Source organism: Dama dama, chromosome 14, assembly GCF_033118175.1.
Source record: "Dama dama isolate Ldn47 chromosome 14, ASM3311817v1, whole genome shotgun sequence".
Lineage (NCBI taxonomy): Eukaryota > Metazoa > Chordata > Mammalia > Artiodactyla > Cervidae > Dama > Dama dama.
Genome location: NC_083694.1, coordinates 52,643,202 through 52,665,212, shown reverse-complemented (window position 1 = coordinate 52,665,212; position 22,011 = coordinate 52,643,202). Strand labels below are relative to the sequence as shown.

Genomic DNA, 22,011 nt, shown 5'->3' with positions numbered 1-22,011 from the left:
TCATGTAAAGTAAAAGTGAAAGTTGCTCAGTTGTGTCCCACTCTTTGTGACCCTATGAACTATACAGTCCATGGAATTCTCCAGGCCAGAATACTGGAGTGGGTTGCCTTTCCCTTCTCCAGGGCATCTTCTCAAACCCGGGATTGAACCCAGACCTCCCACACTGCAGGCCAATTCTTTACCAGCTGAGCTACAATACATTCATAGGTGATCAGATACTAGATTTTATCAGATTTGCACTTTAAAATAACTGATTAATCTGTTCAAGAAAATGAAAGGAAAAAAAAGTAATTTCACCAAGGAACTAGAATCTACTTTTTAAAAAATCAAATGGAAATTCTAGAACTGAAAAATAAAACAACATTAATCAAGAATTTAATAGATTGGAGGAAGGATGATAGCAGGCTATAATGTGTTCAGAAAATGTCATTCAAACTAGGGATCATTCAGGAACCCCAAGGAAGAGAGATGCATTACAAGTAGTCAAATAGGTACAAAACTGTATTGAAAGTACTATCAATTCTGTAACAACTCATCCCTACAGTCACAGTTCAGTTCAGTTTAGTCACTCAGTCGTATCTGAGTCTTTGCAACCCCATGAACTGCAGCACGCCAGGCCTCCCTGTCCATCACCAACTCCCGGAGTCCACGCAAACCCATGTCCATCAAGTCGGTGTTGCCATCCAACCATCTCATCCTCTGTCGTCCCCTTCTCTTGCCCTCAATCTTCAATCAACCCCCCATAAATCAAGAAAACAATAAAAATAATATACAACTGTATCTACTTTCACAAGAGTCAGTAATCATTTGTGTTCTGTAAAAATCATGTATCGGACCACTCATCATTTTGGTATGAAAATAACTCCTGAAATGCATCAGTTCTTATATTAAATCCAACCTCATTTTTGAGAAAAATATGTGCTGCAACAGGGGTTATATTTATTTTTGTCCTTCTACAAACCATTATACTAGCAAATTATTAACCCAGATGAACAGAGGTGTGATTTCTCTGGATTATGCTCAATCCCTTCCTTTAATTCACAGCAGTAGCCTCTTTTATATAAATCAGTTTGCTGGAATCAGAAAATTTGAAAAAAAGCAACATGCCTCAAATTAAACTGCACAAGACTCACTTAAGTCTAATCTGTTGTGAACAATGTTTTAGCTAATTACTATGACTGACTTGTCTTAGGTCTTATAAAGAGATGTACATCTAGAAGTAAATCACTAAATGCACATTTCATGTGTGCATGAAACACACTCCCAAACACAGTAACAGAAAGCAAGGCTAAGATTTCAAAGTAAAATCACACCAATTATAGTCCTGGTATGGACAAACAGAGCTGGGACCTAATACAGGAATTATTAGTAACTGTTCGAGTCCTCATTCAATACATCATATTTCAGAAAAAACAATTTCAAGCAAACTGTAAGAAGAATCATCTTACCACACCCCACGCTCTTACTGAGGAAATTTAAGAAGTGATTTTCCCAAAGTCTTAAATCTGCCTACAGGAGGAATAAGACCAGAATCGGATCTCTTAATGCTTAGTCCTTTAAACTATGCCAAACTGTCTCTCAACTAAAACCAGATTTCACATCATATGTAAATTAGAAAAGTGCTAAAGATACTTGGGGAGACCGTATCCTCTTCCTCCTTTAAAGGACACTATTTTAAAATATGTTATTGACATAATTAATAGGAAAGAAAGGAGGGAGAGAAGGGAGAAAAAAGTGAGGGAGAGGAGAAAGGAGGGGAAGGGTGCTAAAACCTTCCTGCTTCTAGAATCTTGTGAATCCTATTATACTTTCAGTTCTACTTCCACATGAACCTTTTCGATTTCCTCCTACTCTGAAAAAGATATTAAGAGTCAAAAACTAAAATTGACAGGGCCATTAAAACATGACAGTGAGTTTTTAACAGCATTCCCTCTAATCTGACAGTTCAGATCATTCCTCATTTCATTAGAGTCACTGACAACTTTTTAACTACAAAGTCAGACTGTATCCTTGAAACTAGAGTTGATTTCTACACTTATTCTAACTTAAGTTCTCTTAATAATTTCTCTCAATTTCAGAGCACAGCATATTATATATCTAGAACAGATCTAATTGATGAGGAGCTGTCAGAAATAAATGAGGTGATATATGTGAAAGTACTCAGTAAATTTGAATTTATTATAACACCTGGAAGGTATTGTGTGGAAAAAAAAGTCTATAAATGTGTTGCTTATGTGAATACCACCATTCTTAGTGGTAAATCATTAAATGCATTTCCTTTACAATCAAGAGCGAGACAAGGATATCTACTATCGTTACTTCATTTTAACACTATAATAGAGGTTTGGGTCAGTGCAATAAGACAAAACTTACTAAGGGGAAAAAAAGAATAAGAATGGCTTAAGAAGAAGCAAAACTGTCCTAATTTACAAACTGTATAACTAAATAGCTGATTTAATGCCAAGGTTTTATTATTGCTTATTCAGTTTTGTGCAAAGTATCCAGAACGGAATCTCAGTTTTATTGCTAAGACTGTGAGATATGATGTTAGATACTATTCTAGAAATAAAAATGATAGAATAGGGACATCATACTCAGTGACCTTAAAAGTCATACATGGCAGGATGAAGCTCATATGGCTCAAATTGAATACAAAAAGCAAAGGAAAGTGGATGAACAAACTTGAGAAGAATATTTAATCTAAACTATTTGTGATTATCACCACCATCACAGGTTTTCCTGCAAGAAGACTGGACTATTAAACAACAGCCGCTCAAGAGGAAAAGGAACTGTGTCAGTTACAAACCAAGTGGTCCACAAGGCAGGACCCCAACAAATTTTGGTTTCTCCAACATTTTCTCATATATTCATCTCTCCTCTCCTCCATTATCAAAGACAGTTGAAAAGTTATGTTTGGGTGATATATATTTGAGTACAATATTAAAAGCCTTAGGGACTTTTATTTACTATCTTGAATTCTGAGATGCTTTTAATATGAAGTTTTTTGGGGGGTTTCCACATTTTCATGAAATTCAGTGCAATTTAAGCTACTCAGCAATTATAATGTATCTTAGAGCTACATTTTCATAACATTTTTTACTCAGAAAGAGTTTAAAACTGTGTAATCATATTACAAAACACACACTGATAATCTAAAATGGCTACACAAGCTGTGGGAATGTATAACATACTTTCTAGTGAATTCAAGGCTGGATTATTATCCGTAATACAAAAGCAAGGGGTATCAACTACTTAAATGTACCAACTATTTAACTTTTATCTTTGCATTTAGTAGTGTTTTGGATGCTTCCTCTCTAAATCTTACATAAGGAGGCAAATACTGGTTTACTACAATGGAGCAAAACTGTGAGGTACAGGCTGCAAGCACACTGAGCCATCTGTTTCAGATATGTGAAAAAAGTATCTAAATTCAATCAGAGACAAATTGCAAGAAAAGTTACTGAATGGATGAAAATATACTAAACTCTAGGAGAAAAACGCTGCTCCATAAACCATAAGCCAGACTTTCTAAATAACTTAAGAGACTATATAAATTTTGACATCTTCCTGATACAAGCCAGACACTAGCTTGTAAAATTTCAAAACGGGCAGAAAAAAATTTTAATAATTACATTTCCTTTTTACAAGCATATAATGAATATAAGATACATTTTTTGTGGTGTTTGATGGTTTTGGGCATTTTAAAGAATAGATGACATATCACCTCCCAGAAATCAGTACACTGTCAGACTTTAAGTTAGTAATACATTTCTAGCTCTTAGTGATATATTCATATAAAAATAGACTTCTGATCAGTGTGTACATTTATAATCCTCCAATATGGCTACATCAAAAGAAAAGAAATGGGAAAAAAGAAAAGACAAGACAAGATAGGAGTAGGCAGAAGGCTAAAACACAAACATGCAAGAATTTTAATCAAAGTATAACATTTGCAGAACACCAATCCTACTTCGTAAGCACATGTAAGCACTGCTTTTACCAGTGCCATTTTTTTAAAAAGTAAATATAAAATGATATTGATATGTGAGTATATTTCTGACTATCTACTGACTAATCTTTGCTACTTAATACTTAACTAAAGGCTAAATTTGATAATTCAGAAACATGTAATCTGGCTTGAAAATCAGCCATGGTGTTTGTTGTTTTTCCATATTATTACAAGATTTTTGTGTAGATCACTATTCATTAACAATCTTTACTGGAATGGCAGCTAAAGGACAAATACTGAATATACCCACCACACTTTGTAGGACATTTTAACTTTGAGGATAAAGGGCAAAACTTTTTTTAATGGAAATTTTGCAATTTTGAGTCTCTGGCCTCAATTAGCAAGGACAATACAAGTTAATGATATATAATAATTTGAAAAGTTATTCTGCATTTCTAACAGAACTTTCAGAAATTAATAATCTGATAACTATTCTCCACTAATAAACAAAGTCTTTTTTTTTTTTTTTTTTAATTTAAGCAAGGCTTATTTACTGAAAATCAGGAAACAGTTTTCTTCCAGGTCTACTAATAATGAGGGAGAAGAAAGATTTCAAAATGGGACGTTAAAAACTGCACAAAATTGTGATATAACTCAGAGGATATCAACAATGTCAGAGAACCTGCCAGTATTCCAAAACAGGTGCCACACTGTTTACTACTTTTGCCTACTGTCAAAAATTGCAACAACTGCCACATTATCTTGTCAGATATACAGAGTCATTGAGAATCCTCTGAGCCTTCACTGCAGTAGTCTAAGAGGACCTTTCAGTTCCTTTCCTGTTAGCGTCAAAGTCAAACTGAAGTCAGACTATGCCGCCTCCCTCACAAGAAGGTACAGAGCACGCAGCCCAAAAGTCACCTTCAGGACTCAGTATGGAGGATCTGGTGGTGTTAGCGTAAAGGACAAACAATGGCACAGGGCAAATAAGAAATGCAGACAGAACGAAAATCTAAAAAACTTTAAGATGCATTCCTAGAATGCAGCCCTGAAAAGGAAGTTAGAAAAAAATAAGGCAGAGGGCCCTACCTTGCAGATCTTGTAGAGAGATTCCTGGCCGTCTCCTCCAGTATCTTTGAAGTAATCATGTGCAGGAAATGTACGATGAATATCTCGAGTAATAACACTCTCCTGGGCTGAGTCCTAAAAAAAAAAAAGTAGAGTTGGTCATTAATTTAAATTTTGTTAATTATGAAAAATAATACATACATGTTAAAACATTTCAAACAGCATAAAAAATATTTGCTGCTTCCTCCATTAAAAACAAAAAAACCTGTCTTCCCAGATGCCTAGTCCCATGCACCAAAGATATTATAAATACTACCAATAGTTTCTTTTGTGTCTTTCCACCCATTTATCCCTAGATATGTGAATCCATGTTTATGTGAGGGGGAGAGGAGAGAGGGAAGTTGCACACACCCATCTCTATCCTTTGCTTTTTGAAGCACAAATAGACATAAGCTCTCTGCTTTTTTCACTTAACAGGATAACTGATAGAATAGTCTTTATTGGTACATGTAAATGTATTTAATTCTCTTTAAGAGCAACTATTAAAAAGAATGAGGTACATCTGGATATAGACATACCATAATTTACATTTTCTTATCACTGATGTTTTGTTATTTTTTCTATTTATATCACAAATACTACCACTAGGAATATTTCCATACATACATATTCAAGACAGATTCCTAGAGGTGGAATTGCTAGGATACTGGATATATGCATTTCCATTTAAGGTACTTTCCCTTCAGAGTTGTTGTACCACACATAATCAAAACAATGATAGTGTCTGTGTTTCTCCACACCTGTCCCAAACCAAATCTGACTTTCTGAGAATCTGATATGAGAAAACTCAGACCATAGTCATTTAAAAAGTACAAAATATTATCAATCTTTCCTGCCAATAGGTAAATTACCCAACTCATTTGCTTCAGAAAATAAAAAGCCCCCAAACTAGCATAACAAGATGACATACACTTTAAATATAAATCTAGAGGCTTTTCTTTTCCAGACAGATTTAGGATCTAAAAGTTCAAAACTGAGTAAGTTCTAAGCTTTATACAAAATAATCATTCACTTGATTTTATTCTTCTCAATGTTTGTTTTATCTGTTTAAATGTCAAGAAAATAGAACAAGACTACTTCTAGCAACCCCAATAATGAAAATATCCTGCACAATTAAAGAAGAATCAATGATTACTAATGCAAATTAAAGGTGTTTTTTAATGTCTTGTTTCCATATTTGAACAAATCCCCTCTTTCAGATAAAATTAAGAAAAAAATGTTTAATATATGAGTTACTTTAATAAATGCTATTTCTCTTTCTTTTTCTAGCTGAAAAGTATATAAGGAGGAGCAGGTGATGAGCTCTAAAGTTAAGCCAGTGCCTTCTCTTGCTGCCTTTTTCATTTCAGCTGCTATATCATGCTGGGTGGTAATTAGATCTTATATCATGTGGAGAAACAACTAAAACTGAAACGTTCCAAATCTGCCAGCAAACACCAAACATATTACAAATCAGTCCAGAGGAAATTCTGATGGCTTTATAGGAATGGAATGCTAAAGACAAATAAAAATGAAACTTTCAAAAATTTTCCATACCTTAAATAAAAGGAGACATAGAAAGTTTACGTTTATCATGGCCAATGTAGTTTCTAATGGTACAGACTATTGGGGTAGGATGGGGATATAGAACAAGGTAAATATAAAGGCAATGTATATGGAAATATATTATAAAATGCATGATTTATCTGATATGATATTGAGTCTAAGCAGGGGAATCTGGTAACGGGCAGATGAGTTTTCACTGTCCAGATTTCCTCCATCAGTGGGTTTCTTTTCAGTAAGTCTCCACCGACAAACTCTTTGAAAAAAATAGCCAATGAAAATGTTACTCCTCCCAAGTTGAACTATTTTAGGGGCAAACATGTGTCGACTGCTTCACAGGATAACTCATTTTTCACTTTCTGAGATGCTGAGAGAAAGAAATCATTGGACTATATTCCCTAGAAACTGCCTACTCTGTTGCTATCATGCTGTGTTTAAATGGTGCCAAGAGTCTGATTCAGAGAAAGAGAAATTGATCAAAAATATCTAGGATATAACTCTGCATAATATTGATCAATTTTTTCTATGAATAGTTGAATCTTCCTTGTTTGTTTTAAAAAGTAAAGAAGCAAAATCAAATGAATAGTGAGTTGGGCAGAAAGATTGAGTGCAGTTTTCCATAAGGTGTTATGGATAACCCATTAAAAATCATAGACTTTTCTGCACTTAATAAACTTTACCTTGCTATGATTACTTTTAAATGCTTTCTGCATATGTGTTTCTAGAGTTTTCTTTCTACATATTGCTCTCAGTTGGTTAAGAGGACAATTTCTGGAACTTCACTTTATAAACTAAATAAGCTATTTTGCTACATTATTCACTGATGCCTTTCATTTAAGTGAAGGTTAAGAAGTACACTGAAGTGAAGTGAAAGTCACTCAGTCATGTCCAACTCTTTGCAACCCCATGGACTATAGAGCCCATAGAATTCTCAAGGCCAGAATGCTGGAGTGGGTAGCCTTTCCCTTCTTCAGGGGAATCTTCCCAACCCAGGTCTCCCGGATTGCAGGCGGCTTCTTTACCAGCTGAGCCACAGGGGAAGCCCAAGAACACTGGAGTGGGTAGCCTATCCCTCCTCGAGAGAATCTTCCCAACCCAGGAATCAACTGGGATCTCCTGCATTGTAGACGGATTCTTTACCAACTGCACTATCAGGGAAGCCGTAAGAAGTATAGTAGACTCTTACAAACAGACTATTGTGAATGAAATTGCTAGAGAAAATAATAGTGTTTTCAAAGCAAAAGCTGAAGTTAACCATCTCCCAATTACCCATACTGTTAAAAATAGGAATGGTATATATTCAGGAACCCACATCTAATCCCTTGAATTTATCCACTCAATTATTAAAGTATTTGAGTCAGGGAATCACTAACCTAACACTGCAAAAGGAAGACAAAATGATTTCTCTCTTCAATATTCATCCCTTTTTTAGACTTATTCCAGTTATAAAAAATAAACAAAATGAACAGAAGACAAAAAAGAAGCCAAGTAACTGACCATCCAAATATCTAGAGTTAAAAAGTTTCATGTGAAAACCTCTCTTAAAATACGGCCAAAAACATTTTATAAGCACAACCAAAATTGACATGAGGTCATTTTCTTGGAAGGTCCCCATAAACAGAGTTTCCTTAAGTCCTTACAATTATTCTTAGAATGAGAAGATGGAAGAATTCACTTCCTGACAGGTGGTGAATTCACCAGGATCTAGAGACTCACAACTTTACCCCCACAATTTCCTTTCTAGTGGATGTACGTCCCATTCCGATCTTCAGTCCAATATGGTGGCTTAGTGGCTCTGGCTGCAGTCAAATTCATTGATTCTATTTCCGGCTACTTCAAGTAACAACTATAGAAGCTCAGACAAGTTATTTAATCTCACTAAACTCAGTTTCCTCATCTTTAAAACGGGATGGTAATGCCAAATTCATGTTGTTTAGAATAATATACTGTGTGTAAAGTGCTTAGCACACTGTCTATTATCAAGTGAACACTTATTAATCTGTGTAGTTGTTAAGCTGTGTCTGACTCTTTGTGACCCCATGGACTATAGCCCGCCAGGCTCCCCAGTTCATGGGATTCTCCAGGCAAGAATACTGGAGTGGGTTGCCATTTCCTCCTCCAAGGGATCATCCTGACCCAGGGATCAAACCCACCATCTCCTACATTGGCAGGCAAATTTTTTACCAGTAAGCTACCAGTAAAGTCCCTAAATCTGAGAAAACTCATTAAAGCAATAAATAAAAACAATAATCATTATTCCTCCTTCTCATTAAGGATCATGTTCAGTTGTTTAAAAATTTGGTGAATTTAGTTTTAGACATCCTTCTGTATTTGTACACTTTAAATAATGAAATAAGCCACTGTTTCTCTTCGGATCATAAACATTGTGATTATGAAAGCAATTCCCTTTGAGCTTTCAGTGTGATGATGCACTAATGCGTATGCACCCTCTTCTGAATTTTCTATCAGGCATCTTACATATATTAGTTTCTATTAGTCCATGATGAAAAGCAAAAGTGAACAATTATTTAGATAAAGTGATGTTTAACCCAATATGCAATGCTGGGGCCACTAACACCAGTGTGAACACTCTGGCTCCAACTTTGCATATATTCATGCAAGAAAAAAATATGTACACAAATATACCCTGAAAGAAGACTGGCAAGCACAGAGTACAGCAGAAGCTAAATTTGCCAGAACAGTTACCGTTTCCATTCTTTACTTCAGAATTCAGAATCTGAGGATCAGTGAGGGGTTGAAGTCACGGTTAGGGAGAAAACAAATGCCACTATCACTATTACAAGTCTCCCTTCTGGATCATCACCATCAAGAAAATCACTGGCAGGCAAAGTCCTTGAGATCCTCTTCTATCCTGCCTAAGGAGGCATCAGCTTGGGCCACACACACAAACTGACTCAGAGCAGAAACAGGCAGTAGTAGTGAGAAGTTTGGAAGAAGTCTTTTCTTTCTTCCTCGGACCACACTCCTCTGATACTACCACCACACAGAAACAAAATTTCTAAGGATTTTCTTTTTTTTACTTTACAATATTGTATTGGTTTTGCCATACATTGACATGAATCTGCCATGGGTGTACATGTGTTCCCCATTCTGAACCCCCCTCCCACCTCCCTCCCCATCCCATCCCTCTGGGTCATCCCAGTGCACCAGCCCTGAGAATCCTGCATCATGCATCGAACTGGCGATTCGTTTCACATAAGATAATATACATGTTTCAATGCTGTTCTCCCAATCATCCCACCCTCGCCCTCTCCCACAGAGTCCAAAAGACTATTCTATACATGTGTATAGAAAGAAAGGATTTTCTTTCATTTCCAAACTGCTAAGTCATAAAACAAAACTTATCTTCAAAAATACATCAATCTCTAGTGTAATAAAATCCATGGCCTGACAAAGGATATATAATTCAGCTTGCTGAAGATCAGTTTAAAACCATTGCTAAGAGGTACGATAAGTATCTCGATTAACTCTTGATCATTTTAAGTGGAGACAACGTACAGCCTGTTATCAAGAGGATTACATAAGTTTTCTTCCAGTATATTGTATATATTCTGACATCCTTCCTATCCTCTTAATTCCTCTTTGAAGACAATCATCACTTACATGCTTGTTGTGAGAAAGAAACGAATATAGCATTGAAGTCAACAAGTATTAAGAAGACAGGTTTGAATGACCATACCTTATTTTTTATTTTTTTTTTTAAGATACAAATGCTGTATGTTGAAAATTAACATTTTTTCTTAGATAAATTTAAAATTTCTAGTCTCTCCTTTAAATTAAATTTGTCACTTAGTGGTTAATTTTTATTTGACCATTAAAAATACAGAGTGTGAAAGAGTAAAATCATTTCTGAGATAAGTGTGTTATTATTTTTTTATGGAACAATTTCTAGGCTGTCAACAACCGGAAAGGTATTCTAGTGAGGATGAGTGTTGTCACATGTGACTTTAGCACCAGATGAAGTGAAAAAGTAATGTCCTGATAAACAAACACCTTTGGCTGTAGTCTGATTTGCAACATTTTTACAACTTTCGCTGCACCTTTTCTTATGAATCTCTATTGTCAAATCCAAACTAGAAGTAAATTTTCACTTTTCATCTATTACAAAATCATTTCAACTTTTAAGTACCATGTCAACTTGTATCATTAGAAATGCCAATGTAGACCATGCATAGCCACAAGCAGTCAGCAGATAAATGATTCAGAGCCTAAGAAAAAAAAAAAAATGACCTTAAAATGTGCCTTCTATTCTTACTCCACAGGGATCCTCCTCTAGTTCTATGCTGGAGCTAGATCTGTGGAGAAACATCACAAACTAGTCAGCTTACATGTCCCTGAAAGCAGATGGGTTTGCAGTGGTGGCTCTGATTTATTTGCCTTGATGTTTGCCAAAATTCCAAAGAGGCAGAGATGAAAGGAGAAAACATAAGAAGCTCATTCTAGTTTCAAACATGCTACTAAAATCATGAGCTAGAAACAGTAACATAAAAAGGCTGGATCACTGTCAGCCTTCATTTCTTGAATATGGACGGGGGGAGTCTCAGCATTAGCAGGGTAATACGGAAGCAAAGAAATAAACAACCAAACCATATTGTTAGCAAGCTGCTTCCTGTGCACTGCACACACATGCTGCCAGATGTCTCAGAATCAAAGCCTGACACAAAGGTAAAAAATATAAGCCATATTCTGGCTTCAACTAGAAGGAGATCTCTTAGGGGCAGTAGCAACGGTAAGAACAAAGAGCAGGGGAAAGGGAGAGGAGAGTAAGTACTGTCATCATAAGACCAGTCAAGATCCATAACGAGTACCTTAGTCTGGAAGGGCCTGAGGGGAGTGCAGCAGGGATTATGTGATGAGAACAAAGCATTTCTTTGGGACTAGAAGACTAAGAAATGCTGCAGCCTATGAGAACAGCCTGGATTTCCCTGAGATCCTAGAGAATCCAGGTCAGGTACCTCTCCATGATGAGTATCTGGGGTTACTTTTAGACTCCAAATGCATCTATGGCCATATTTGGATATGCCCTCATTCCCAGGAATGCAGACCACTCACCGTCTCAAAATAAAGGTTCAACTGGTGTATTTGACAGCCTTGGAAACTTGTATCAATGGGCAATGATAAATTCTGCAGCTCTTGTTAGAATGAAGTACAATAACTGAACTCTTAGTTCAGTTTGGAAAATATGCTAATATTTTCCAAAGTTAGATTATTTCTAACTTTGCATTATTTTTTAAATCATTAATTATAAAATTTACCAGAACAGTCCTTTATATTCTTTTAAGATAAATAAAAATTTAAAGGGCTACATATTTACTAACCATTGTGTAAGAATAACTTTCATTTTTCTATAAAACTTTAAAGAATGCCTCTGATAATCAGCATTTGATAAATATGACTATTTCCATCTAATCGTTACATTTTATCATTGTATTTACTTTGACCTCATACATACTAGTTACTGTTTTTGTAGGCTGAATATTTTAATAATTTATAAAACATTCTATCATTCCTTCAATCATGTTAGATGCTTCTCTTTGAGCTCAATTAATTGTCTTGAATTGATGACATAAAAATTGAATGTACATAAAAAATAAAGCTTTTTATTTGCTGCATAGTTCAAATCTGTTTATGTATTCAACATCTACTTTTCTGAGTACCTACTAAGAATCAGACACTACTTTAGGAGCAGAGGATATAACTGTTAGCAGGTGAATGTCCCTCCCCTATGGAGTTTGTATTCTAGCAATAGAGGAAAAAGACACAAAAAACAAGTATATAATATTGTTTAGTGAAAAGTACTATAAAAAATAAAACAAGATATAGTGAGGAATGGGATGGTATTTCAGGTAGAGTGGTTTTGCTTCTCTGAATGAGAATTCAAATATTTAAAGAAAAAGTTTTGTAGGAAAGGAAAGAGGATATGCAAGAGCCCTGAGGTGGAACAGGATGCCAATACTTTTCTGAACATCCTCCAGCATTTTGCTGACTTTATGTTTGCAGATGTCTTCAACGAATTCTTAAACATAACTCTGATACTCTCCTGGATTAACCTGGCTACCTCAGAAATTTGTTAGGATAAATGAGATTATGTTACAAGATGTTTCCGTTCATATATTTGAATAATGTGATGTGTCTATATGAAAGCTTACCATTCAAATATTTATTTAACATCATGGGTGAGACATTGTATGAGGATCTACAGGATCAAAAAGGTATAAGACATAGTCCATAATGTCCCTAAATTGCTAGAGCTTAAGAGTTACTGGTAAAGACAAAATGGAAGGAGACACACTAACAGCCAGGTAAGTGATATGAGTAATGTGGGCTACAGGAATTCAGTAAAGAAAATGATTATAGAAGAGATCAAATGGTGAAAAGTCGCCTTGCACAGGAGATGGAGACTGGGCTGAGCATTGTAAACAAGACAGTCTCAACAAAGCTGAAAGATCTCAAGAGAATGCACTGACAAGTGTGGTGTGAGCAGAGGCTGCAAAGCAGCAAAGCACCTGGCAGGCCCAGGAAATATGATTCTAACTGACCAGAGAGAGAAACTTATAAAGGGGCAAGGTGAGTGGGATCTAAACTATGGAAAGTTAATTTTGAATGAAGATGTTTTAACTTAACCCTACAAACAACAAGGAGTTTTTTCATCTGCCATGGTCTCTGTAGTCACAGTTTTGTGAACTCTTGTTTCAGCTGAGCCTCATCTGCAGAACTGCCGTGTAGTGAAGATTAACCTTACCCAAAAAAAGGACTGGCCTTTGCCCTTGGCCTCTAGGAGGTGATCTCTAGGCCCCTGTGATACCAAGTCTAATAGGAAGTCTTTGTTTGCACGTGGGCATGACCACCCAATAGCCTAGCAATGTGACTCATCATGGGGTTTTTGAAGCACAGAGTATTAGGTCCATCTACGGAGAGGATGGGGGCTAAAGGTCAGTCATATAAACAGTACATGAACAAGCCCCTATAAAAACTCTGGACAACAGGATTCAAGTGAGCTTTACTGACTGGCAATACTCCAAGCACATGCTCACACAGTGATGTCAGGAAACTACATGGTCCGTGACTCCATGGTGAAAGGACAAAGAAAGCACCATGGTTGGTACTTCTCATGGAGTCTGCCCAACATCCTCCTCCCCTCGGCAAGCTTTAATCTGTATCCTGTAGTGGTAATATGATGTCACCGCAGAGGAGCCGGGCAGGCTGCAGTCCACGGGGTTGCAAGGATTCAGACACAACTGCGAGACTAAGTGCACACACATACATGAGCATTACAGCTTTCACGGAGTTCTGCGACTGTTTCCAGTGAATTACTGAACCTGAGGGTGATTTTGGTTAACACCTTCACACAACTAGTGTTAGAAGCAAGGGCAGTGGACTATGCTCCCTCTCTTAACTGTGAAACTGGTTAAATTCTGACAAGTAGGCCATCAACAAATAAAAAGTTCTCACTGTCATATTCTCACCAGTAAATTTTCTCTGTTCAAAGATACGTATCATTGTCTTTCTTTTAGTCTTTGACAAAATATTACTCACAATAAAAGTCTTCCAATACCATGTCAATTCAGATGACTTTTTAAAAAATCACCTTTAATATAGAACCTCAAATGTTAAAAATGTTGGTCTACTGTTGACCATTTGGCCATCTGTTCATTGAGTTTCTCAAAAACCTCTATGTAACCAGTAAAGCCCATTAAATTAAAAATAGGTCACACAACTACAGATATGATTTATAACTTGCATAAAGGATCACCTGGAACTTCACAGAAGAGTGAGTGTAAGTAAACAGTAACTACATGCTAAGCTGCTTCAGTCATGTCTGATTCTTTGCAACCGCATGGACTGTAGCCTGACAGGCTCCTTTGTCCATGGGATTCTCCAGGCAAGAATAATGGAGTGAGTAGCCATTTCCTTCACCAGGGGATATTTCCAACCCAGGGATCAAACCTGAGTTTTTTATGTTTCCTGCATTGGAAAGTAGGTTCTTTACCACTAGCACCACCTGGTAAGCCCAAACTATAACAACCACCCTAAGTAAATGTCAGTAATATGTATATTTTTTAAATCCTTTAGGATCAATAAAGTTACTCTATACTGGAGTGTTGGTTTTGATAAAGTAAATTTTTGTATCAAGTCAGGTTATATAATTGCCATTTTATTCTTTTTGTAACAGTACATGTTTCCATTAACATAAGATTTTACTCAAGTAGGACTAGAAGATGCACTGATCACAGCAATAATAAAATAGGAAGGGCCAAGAACAGAAAAATTTTTTCCTGAGAGACTATAAAACTTCTAGTTCTCGATAACAATAATTTCAATAATGTGACTTCAAGAATTAAATACTCTAATTCAATCTGGAAAGTGTACAATAAGGTATTTTTTTTGTTTGTTTTACATATTCTGGTTAATATATCAACTTTCTTTTCTGATACTCTACTCATAATTCTCTATTCAAGAGGGTCAATTTTTGTTTCTCCAACAGATTTCTCTGGAAGTAGTACAATCCTTTTTGCAATATGGCACATTTGAAATCTGATTAATCCTTTGTGGAATAATGCCAAATAATGAGTAGAAACGAAAGATTTTTATTCTGCACTGCTTTTCTCTATATGGACTCACAGATGAGCATTACTATTCTAAGACTTGGAAGGTCTAGGTAAATATATTCCAGCTCCTTGACACAGTATATTCCTTTTTTAGCTTCTTTGCTGATTCCTCCTCTGCCTACTCCTTATCTGATGGTGTTACATCCTTAGCATTGTTCTGTGCTCACTCTCCGGGCTCTCCTTGGGAAATCACATCCATCTCTGTAACTAACTACCATCTGTCTTCTCTCTCCTGGATCTTTACTAAAGTAGAGGCCAAATCTTACTGGTTATCAGAATCATCTGATAATTTACTTCTGAAGCTAAATCCCCAGATTTCACCTAGATATAATCTACCAATATTTCTAAGCACTTCCAGGCAATCTGTATTTTTAACAAAGATCTATCTGTCCTTGAGCTAAAGTCCACTAATTGTTATTTGGAAACTACTAGTCTAACAGACTTACTAATCCACATCTAAAACAAGCTCAAAATTCAATTTAGAATTTCCTATATTCTGATTCTCAGCGGAGTGAACTTCCATGCCTCAGCTGACATGGAAAGAGTTATTCTGGAAGTATTCTCTCTTTTTCTCCCTAAATCAGTCTGTCCTCTGGTCTTCCACTCTGCTTTTCTAATTAATTGGTACCCATGTCTGAATATCCCCACTGGAGTGCCACCTCCAGACAATCAGTTCTTACTTGTCTTTGTTTCCCTGGTGGACTGAGACTTTAGGAGGTCCTTCATAAACAAGTGCTGAATGAATCAGAATAAGGGAAGCAGGCATGGGAAGCATATATATATATGATGATATATATATATATCTATGATGAAGAGACTCAAGTTACATAATTTTAATTCTGAGTTTTCAATTCTCTTCTAACCTCATTTAGTCAAGAGCAGTGAACAAAAGGAAAAAATTTGCACCAAAACCAAAGATAAGGAGTGACAGACTTCCAAACCAAAATTTCACAGCAAAATGCATACCAAAATTGTTCTTGCTCCTACTATCAAAGGAGACACATGAAAATAATTACAGGTATTATATAAACTACAAAAAATCAAAATTGATCTATCTTAAAATATAAGTTAGAAATTCTATCACTATTGCAATTGCCAAAAATCATCATTATGAAAAGCTATCTGGAGTTTTCTCACTGAGTTTTACCTCATTTTATATGAAAATTCATAAAAGATTAAAGACACATTCAAGTGCTGCATTTTTTAAAAAATTAGTCTTTTTACTTTAAAAATGAGAGGAAATGAATTACATAATTAATGTGTTCAAAACTCTATTAGAAGCAAATTACAGTAAATATGATGTTTTAGAAATCTGAAGCATCCTTTACAGTTTATATGTTAACTTTTTTTCAATAAAATAGCTTGAAGTATTAGACTGAGATCAATATTAGACAACAATCAGGAAATTGTTTTCTATTCATTGTAACTCTGGATTATAGTATTTAATAGAGTCAGTTTCTTTATTAGTCTTAATTCAATCAAAGGAAGACACAGATCCTCTCTTCTTTGATTTTAGGATCCTTTAGAAAGACTAACACCTTCTATTCTATCTCATAAGAATATGATACTCACAAAATGAGAATTTTTTCTATCTTTTGAGCTGCTAGTTTATTTAAGTTCTATAACACTATCATGAAAAAGTAGAGAGAGAAACAGTGCATTGGTTGTCATTTTCATTGGTTGTCATCTTCTGAAACACCACCATCTCCTCTGCTTTCATCAACATATGTTTGTTTCTGATTTAAATGCTATACTGCCCACATATTTTTATGTAATTTGTTCCTAATAGACCCAAGTTGCTAAGAGAGGATTTTTAAAGTCTGAATTTCTGAGAAAGATAAATATCGTATACCAATGCATATATACGGAAACTACAAAGATAGTACTGATGAAATTTTCTGCAGGGCAGTAATGGAGACACATATACAGAGAACAGACTTATGGACTCAGGGGGTGGGGGAGGAAGAGAGGGTGAGATGGATGGAGAGAGTAACATGGAAACTTACATTACCATATGTAAAATAGACAGTCAATGGGAATTTGCTGCATAACTCACGGAAGTCAAGGTAGGGCTCGCTGACAATCTAGAGGGCTAATGGGAAGGGAGATGGGAGGTACATTTAAGAGGAAGGGGACATACATATACATACATATGGCTGATTCATGTTGCTGTTTGGCAGAAACCAATAACATTCTGTAAAGCGATTATCCTTCAACTGAAAAATAAATTTAAAAAATAAAGTCTGAATTTCTAATGAAGGGAAATAAAGTGCAACTTCTATAAACATTAAGAAATTGTAAAAGTAACTCCATTTATTTCTCATTTATTAAACTGACGTTTGTGGAAGTTACTTTGACTTGACTCAGTGCTGTGGGAGTCGAAAGGTTTCTTCCCAGTTGTCTACCCAGAGCTGCTTTTTTATTTAGGCTTAGTTCTGGCTCAGTGGGAAACAATCTGCCTGTCAATGCAGGAGACTCAGAGAGTCGGGTTTGATCCCTGGGTCCAGAAAATCCCCTGGAGGAAGAAATAGCAACTCACTCCAATATTCTTGCCTGGAAAATCCCTTGGACAGAGGAGCCTGGTGGGCTACAGTCCATGGGGTTGCAAACAGTCGGACATGACTGAGGGACTGAGCAGAACAACAAAACTACAAATAAAAGATCTTTCATTTTCCAGAGCTTTAAGTGATTGGTAAGTTATACACACAGACTGGTTCCTATCTTGCAGGGTACTTAGGTACAATTTGTAAGTAGTTCACAATATGAAAATAATATTATTCCTCAGAGAAACTAAGCATCATTTAGGTCAGGCAGAACATATTTTTTTCTGGCACCATCACCATAATTCAGGATATTATCGCTTTAAGCTCAGGTTCTTTCCATGGCCTCTGAATCACCCACAGATTTGCTCTCTTTCCATCAGACTGTGCAATACTTAGGTTAAGTTGCCTAAAGCACTGCTTTGTTGTTTTGTTGTCATTGTTTTTCCACAGTATCACAAGTGTTTTACTATTTATTTTTTGGTAATACATAGCTTTTTTTTTAAATTGAAGTATAGTTGATTTGCAATGTTGTATTAGTTTCAGACATATAACAAAATGATTCATATTGGATGCAGTTCCCAGTGCTATATAGTAGGTCTTTATTGCTTATCCATTTTATATACTATAGTGATAAAGCACTGTTTTGCTCCTGGGTAGCATTCAAACTACAGTCCATGGGGTCAAGAAGAGTCGGACATGACTGAGCAACTTCACTTTCACTTTTCCCTTTCATGCACTGGAGAAGGAAATGGCAGCCCACTCCAGTATTCTTGCCCGGAGAATCCCAGGGACGGGAGCCTGGTGAGCTGTCGTCTACGGGGTCACACAGAGTTGGACACGACTGACATGACTTAGCAGCAGCAGCATTCAAACACATCTACAGTAATGGTCCCACCTGCTATCCTCTAATAGAAACAAATTCTTATTCCTTTCCATCTGAATCACATCTCATGCCCCAAAGTTTCACTGTTCTTTCAAGTTTTAATGCTTTTGTGCACTTTCCTCTCTCTTGGATGACATGACTTCCCACATTTTCCCCTTCTGAAATCCTGTCCATTTATAAAGGTTCATATCAGACTTCTTCCATGGTACGTTTCTGATGATCCAAAATTAATACCTTCTTCCTTTATGCTCTTATAATACAAACTTCTATAGACTTAACTAAAACTTCCATATATTGCCTTGGGGTAAGACATATTTTACCTCCACTAAGCTCCTGGCCACGAAAGATGGTGCCTCACAGTAACCTATACAGTACCCTATGCGGTAAGGGCCAAACAAAAATACCCATGTAATAAATGATTCTATAAAACAAGAAGACGGTCAACCAAAGCAGAAGGGCAGAGAATAAAGAGCAAGCTTGTATTTCTACTTAAGTAAAGGGTGCGTCATGTCCCACCCTGAGCCACAAATGAAAACTAGGTTGGGGTAAATTTTCCATGCTTGGTCACTCACATCTGCCCTGTGAAATGCTTTGAGCTCCTTGGGAACAAGAATGATAAAAAAAAAACCATCATAAGGCAGGATGTTATCTACCATCACCAAATCCACGGTTAACATTTTTACAAACAAGAAATAAGACAGTCTCGTTCAAAACACTGCTTTGTCAGGGACTACTCGGAGGTAGCTCTCAAATAAGTCATCACATTTTAGTTCATAATGCTAACTTCCTGATATACAGAGGAGAATCAAAGAAGTCTGTACACAGATTTATCATGATCATCAGAAAGCACACATTTTACTTAAATCTATCTTCAACCTAGCAGAGGCTGAAATGCTTTACGAAGACGGTGTTTGCTGCAATTGCCTAAGGAGCTGCTGAAAGCAACAGTCTTCTAAGCCAGCATTTCATGCTATGGCTGTGACAACGTGTTCAAAATCACAATGGTAAATAACACAGCCTTGAAACATGATGGGGATAGTAGGACCAAGACACTGTCACAAACGTAGAAAATCCAAAAGCCACAGAGAGGAGAAAAGATTTTGATTCTTTAAACAACAAAGATACAGCACTCTGACCCCAGATATCAGTCAAGAGGACACCTCTGCTTTTGCCACTGAATGCAAGGAAAGAGATGGAGATGGGATGAGGTAAATAAGGCAAAAAAAAAAAAAAAGTGGTCTGCCTTTAACCTTGAAAGCAGATATCACAATACCACTATGCGATTACCCCCAGAGAGATCAAGGCCTTGTGAGCAAAGGGGAGGAGCAGCAGAGAATGACACTGAAGGGGAGGAAAGCTCAATAATACTTCATCAGCAGAACTCTTGACTTCTGAGCTTTTTTACTGTATTTTACTGAATGATTAAATAGGTCGACTAGTACAAAAATCAGTGTCATATTAAAGAAAATGTATTTAATCCAATGTGCTCAACTATAAAGTGAGCTTTAGTCATTTTAAAATTTCATAATTCCTCTGCGTCTCTTTTTCTGTCCTGCATATGAGGTGGGAGGGGGGATCAGAATGGGGAACACATGTAAATCCATGGCTGATTCATGTCAATGTATGGCAAAAACTACTACAATATTATAAAGTAATTAGCCTCCAACTAATAAAAATAAATTAAATAAATAAATAAATAAAATTTCATAATTTCACAAGGGTTAGAAACTACTGTGTTCTGCCCCAGCTTTAGGGTTCCCACATAAAATACAGGATGCCCAGTTCAACTGCTTGTGATTTCATATTGCAAAGGACTTACTTACTTGTTACTTGAAAACATTATTTTTATATCTGAAATTAAAATTTTAGTGGGCGTCCTATATTTATATCTTTGCTAAATCTGGCAGTCTTATCCAGATTACTATTATCACGGTATGGGGAACATCAATTTCTGAGTACTGCTCACATATTACTCTGTTCAAGTTGCTTTTAAATACTTGGTCGAGTGAAAGTGAAAGTTGCTCAGTCATGTCCAACTCTTTGTGACCCCGAGGACTGTAGTCCATGAATTCTCCAGGAAGAATACTGGAGTGGGTAGCCTTTCCCTTCTCCAGGGGATCTTCCCAACCCAGATCTCCGGCATTACAGGAGATTCTTTACCAGCTGAGCCACAAGGGAAACCCAGGAACACTGGAGTGGGTAGCCTATCCCTTCTCCAATGGAGCTTCCCGACCCAGGAAGGCACCATATTTGATAGAAACTAGTCACATTTGACTTCTCAAAAAAGCTGTATTAAATTTACTTAAAAATTGAGAAAATATTAGTTAAAAGCCACAGATACTGCTATGAATAGAATCAGAAAGATCTGTTCAAATCTATAAAAGACTGAGAGGAAAATGAGGACATCTAGGTAACAATGGACAGACACCATTATTAGTGAGAATACCAAGCCTGTGAGGCACAGAAAAACTGAATTGATGAACTGGAAAATAAGATCAAATTAAGATATAGCAGACTGATTTGAGGTCCCTGCAGACATGAAGGCAGGGAACAGATAAAGATTCTTCCCAGTAAACAGAAGACAAAGATGCTCAGAATGTTTACTTAGTCAACATTGTCTCTCCTCTGTTTAAATGCCAAATAAAATTCAATCAATTAACATCTGAAAAACTTTTCTGGTCTAAGAAAATGGCTTCAAAATTAGCAGAATGACACAAGCCTGCACCTGAGTTTTTTAGTACTCTACTTTGCCTTATCAAAGGATAATGTACTGTCCTGATATTTACATAGCAAATTATCAGGAAAACTTGAAAGGCTTGGTGGGTATGGTGGCCTGGAGACAAGCAACCTATACATAGAACTCCAATTCAGGAAAAATGAAAATTTATGGGCTGCATATTCTAAATGATCTTTTAATTAAAAATTGTAAGTAAATAAATGTTGGTATCCATTTCTTAAATATTTTTTTTCAGATAAGATAGACTTAATTTTTTAAAATTTAATTGGTACAAAATTACTTTACAGTTTTGTGTTGCTTCTGCCATACAACAATGTGAATCAGTCATAATTTTATCTGCCATCCCTCCCTCCCCTCTCCATATTCCACCCCTCAAGATCATCACAGAGCACCAGGCTGGGATCCCTGTGTTATTCAACAACTTCCCACTACTTGAGTATATACATATGTCAGACAATGCTACTTTCTCAATTTGTTCTATCTTCACCTTCTGCTTCTGTGTCCACAAGTCTCTTTTCTACTAGTCTCTTCAATACCATCTTTCTAGATTCCATACATATGTGTTAAAATATGATACTGGTTTTTCTCTTTCTGACTTA

General features: G+C 36.2%; 1 protein-coding gene across 4 annotated transcripts in view; it reads right to left on the bottom strand.

The window, feature by feature from the left end:
• Window positions 1–22,011, bottom strand: part of RABGAP1L (RAB GTPase activating protein 1 like) — a 677,120-nt gene that overhangs the window by 275,829 nt on the left and 379,280 nt on the right. For all 4 annotated transcript variants that reach the window (XM_061160752.1, XM_061160751.1, XM_061160749.1 and 1 more), the window contains exon 14: window positions 5,039–5,152. In XM_061160752.1, the coding sequence (XP_061016735.1) occupies window positions 5,039–5,152 (114 nt within the window). The remainder of the gene's footprint in view (window positions 1–5,038; window positions 5,153–22,011) is intronic.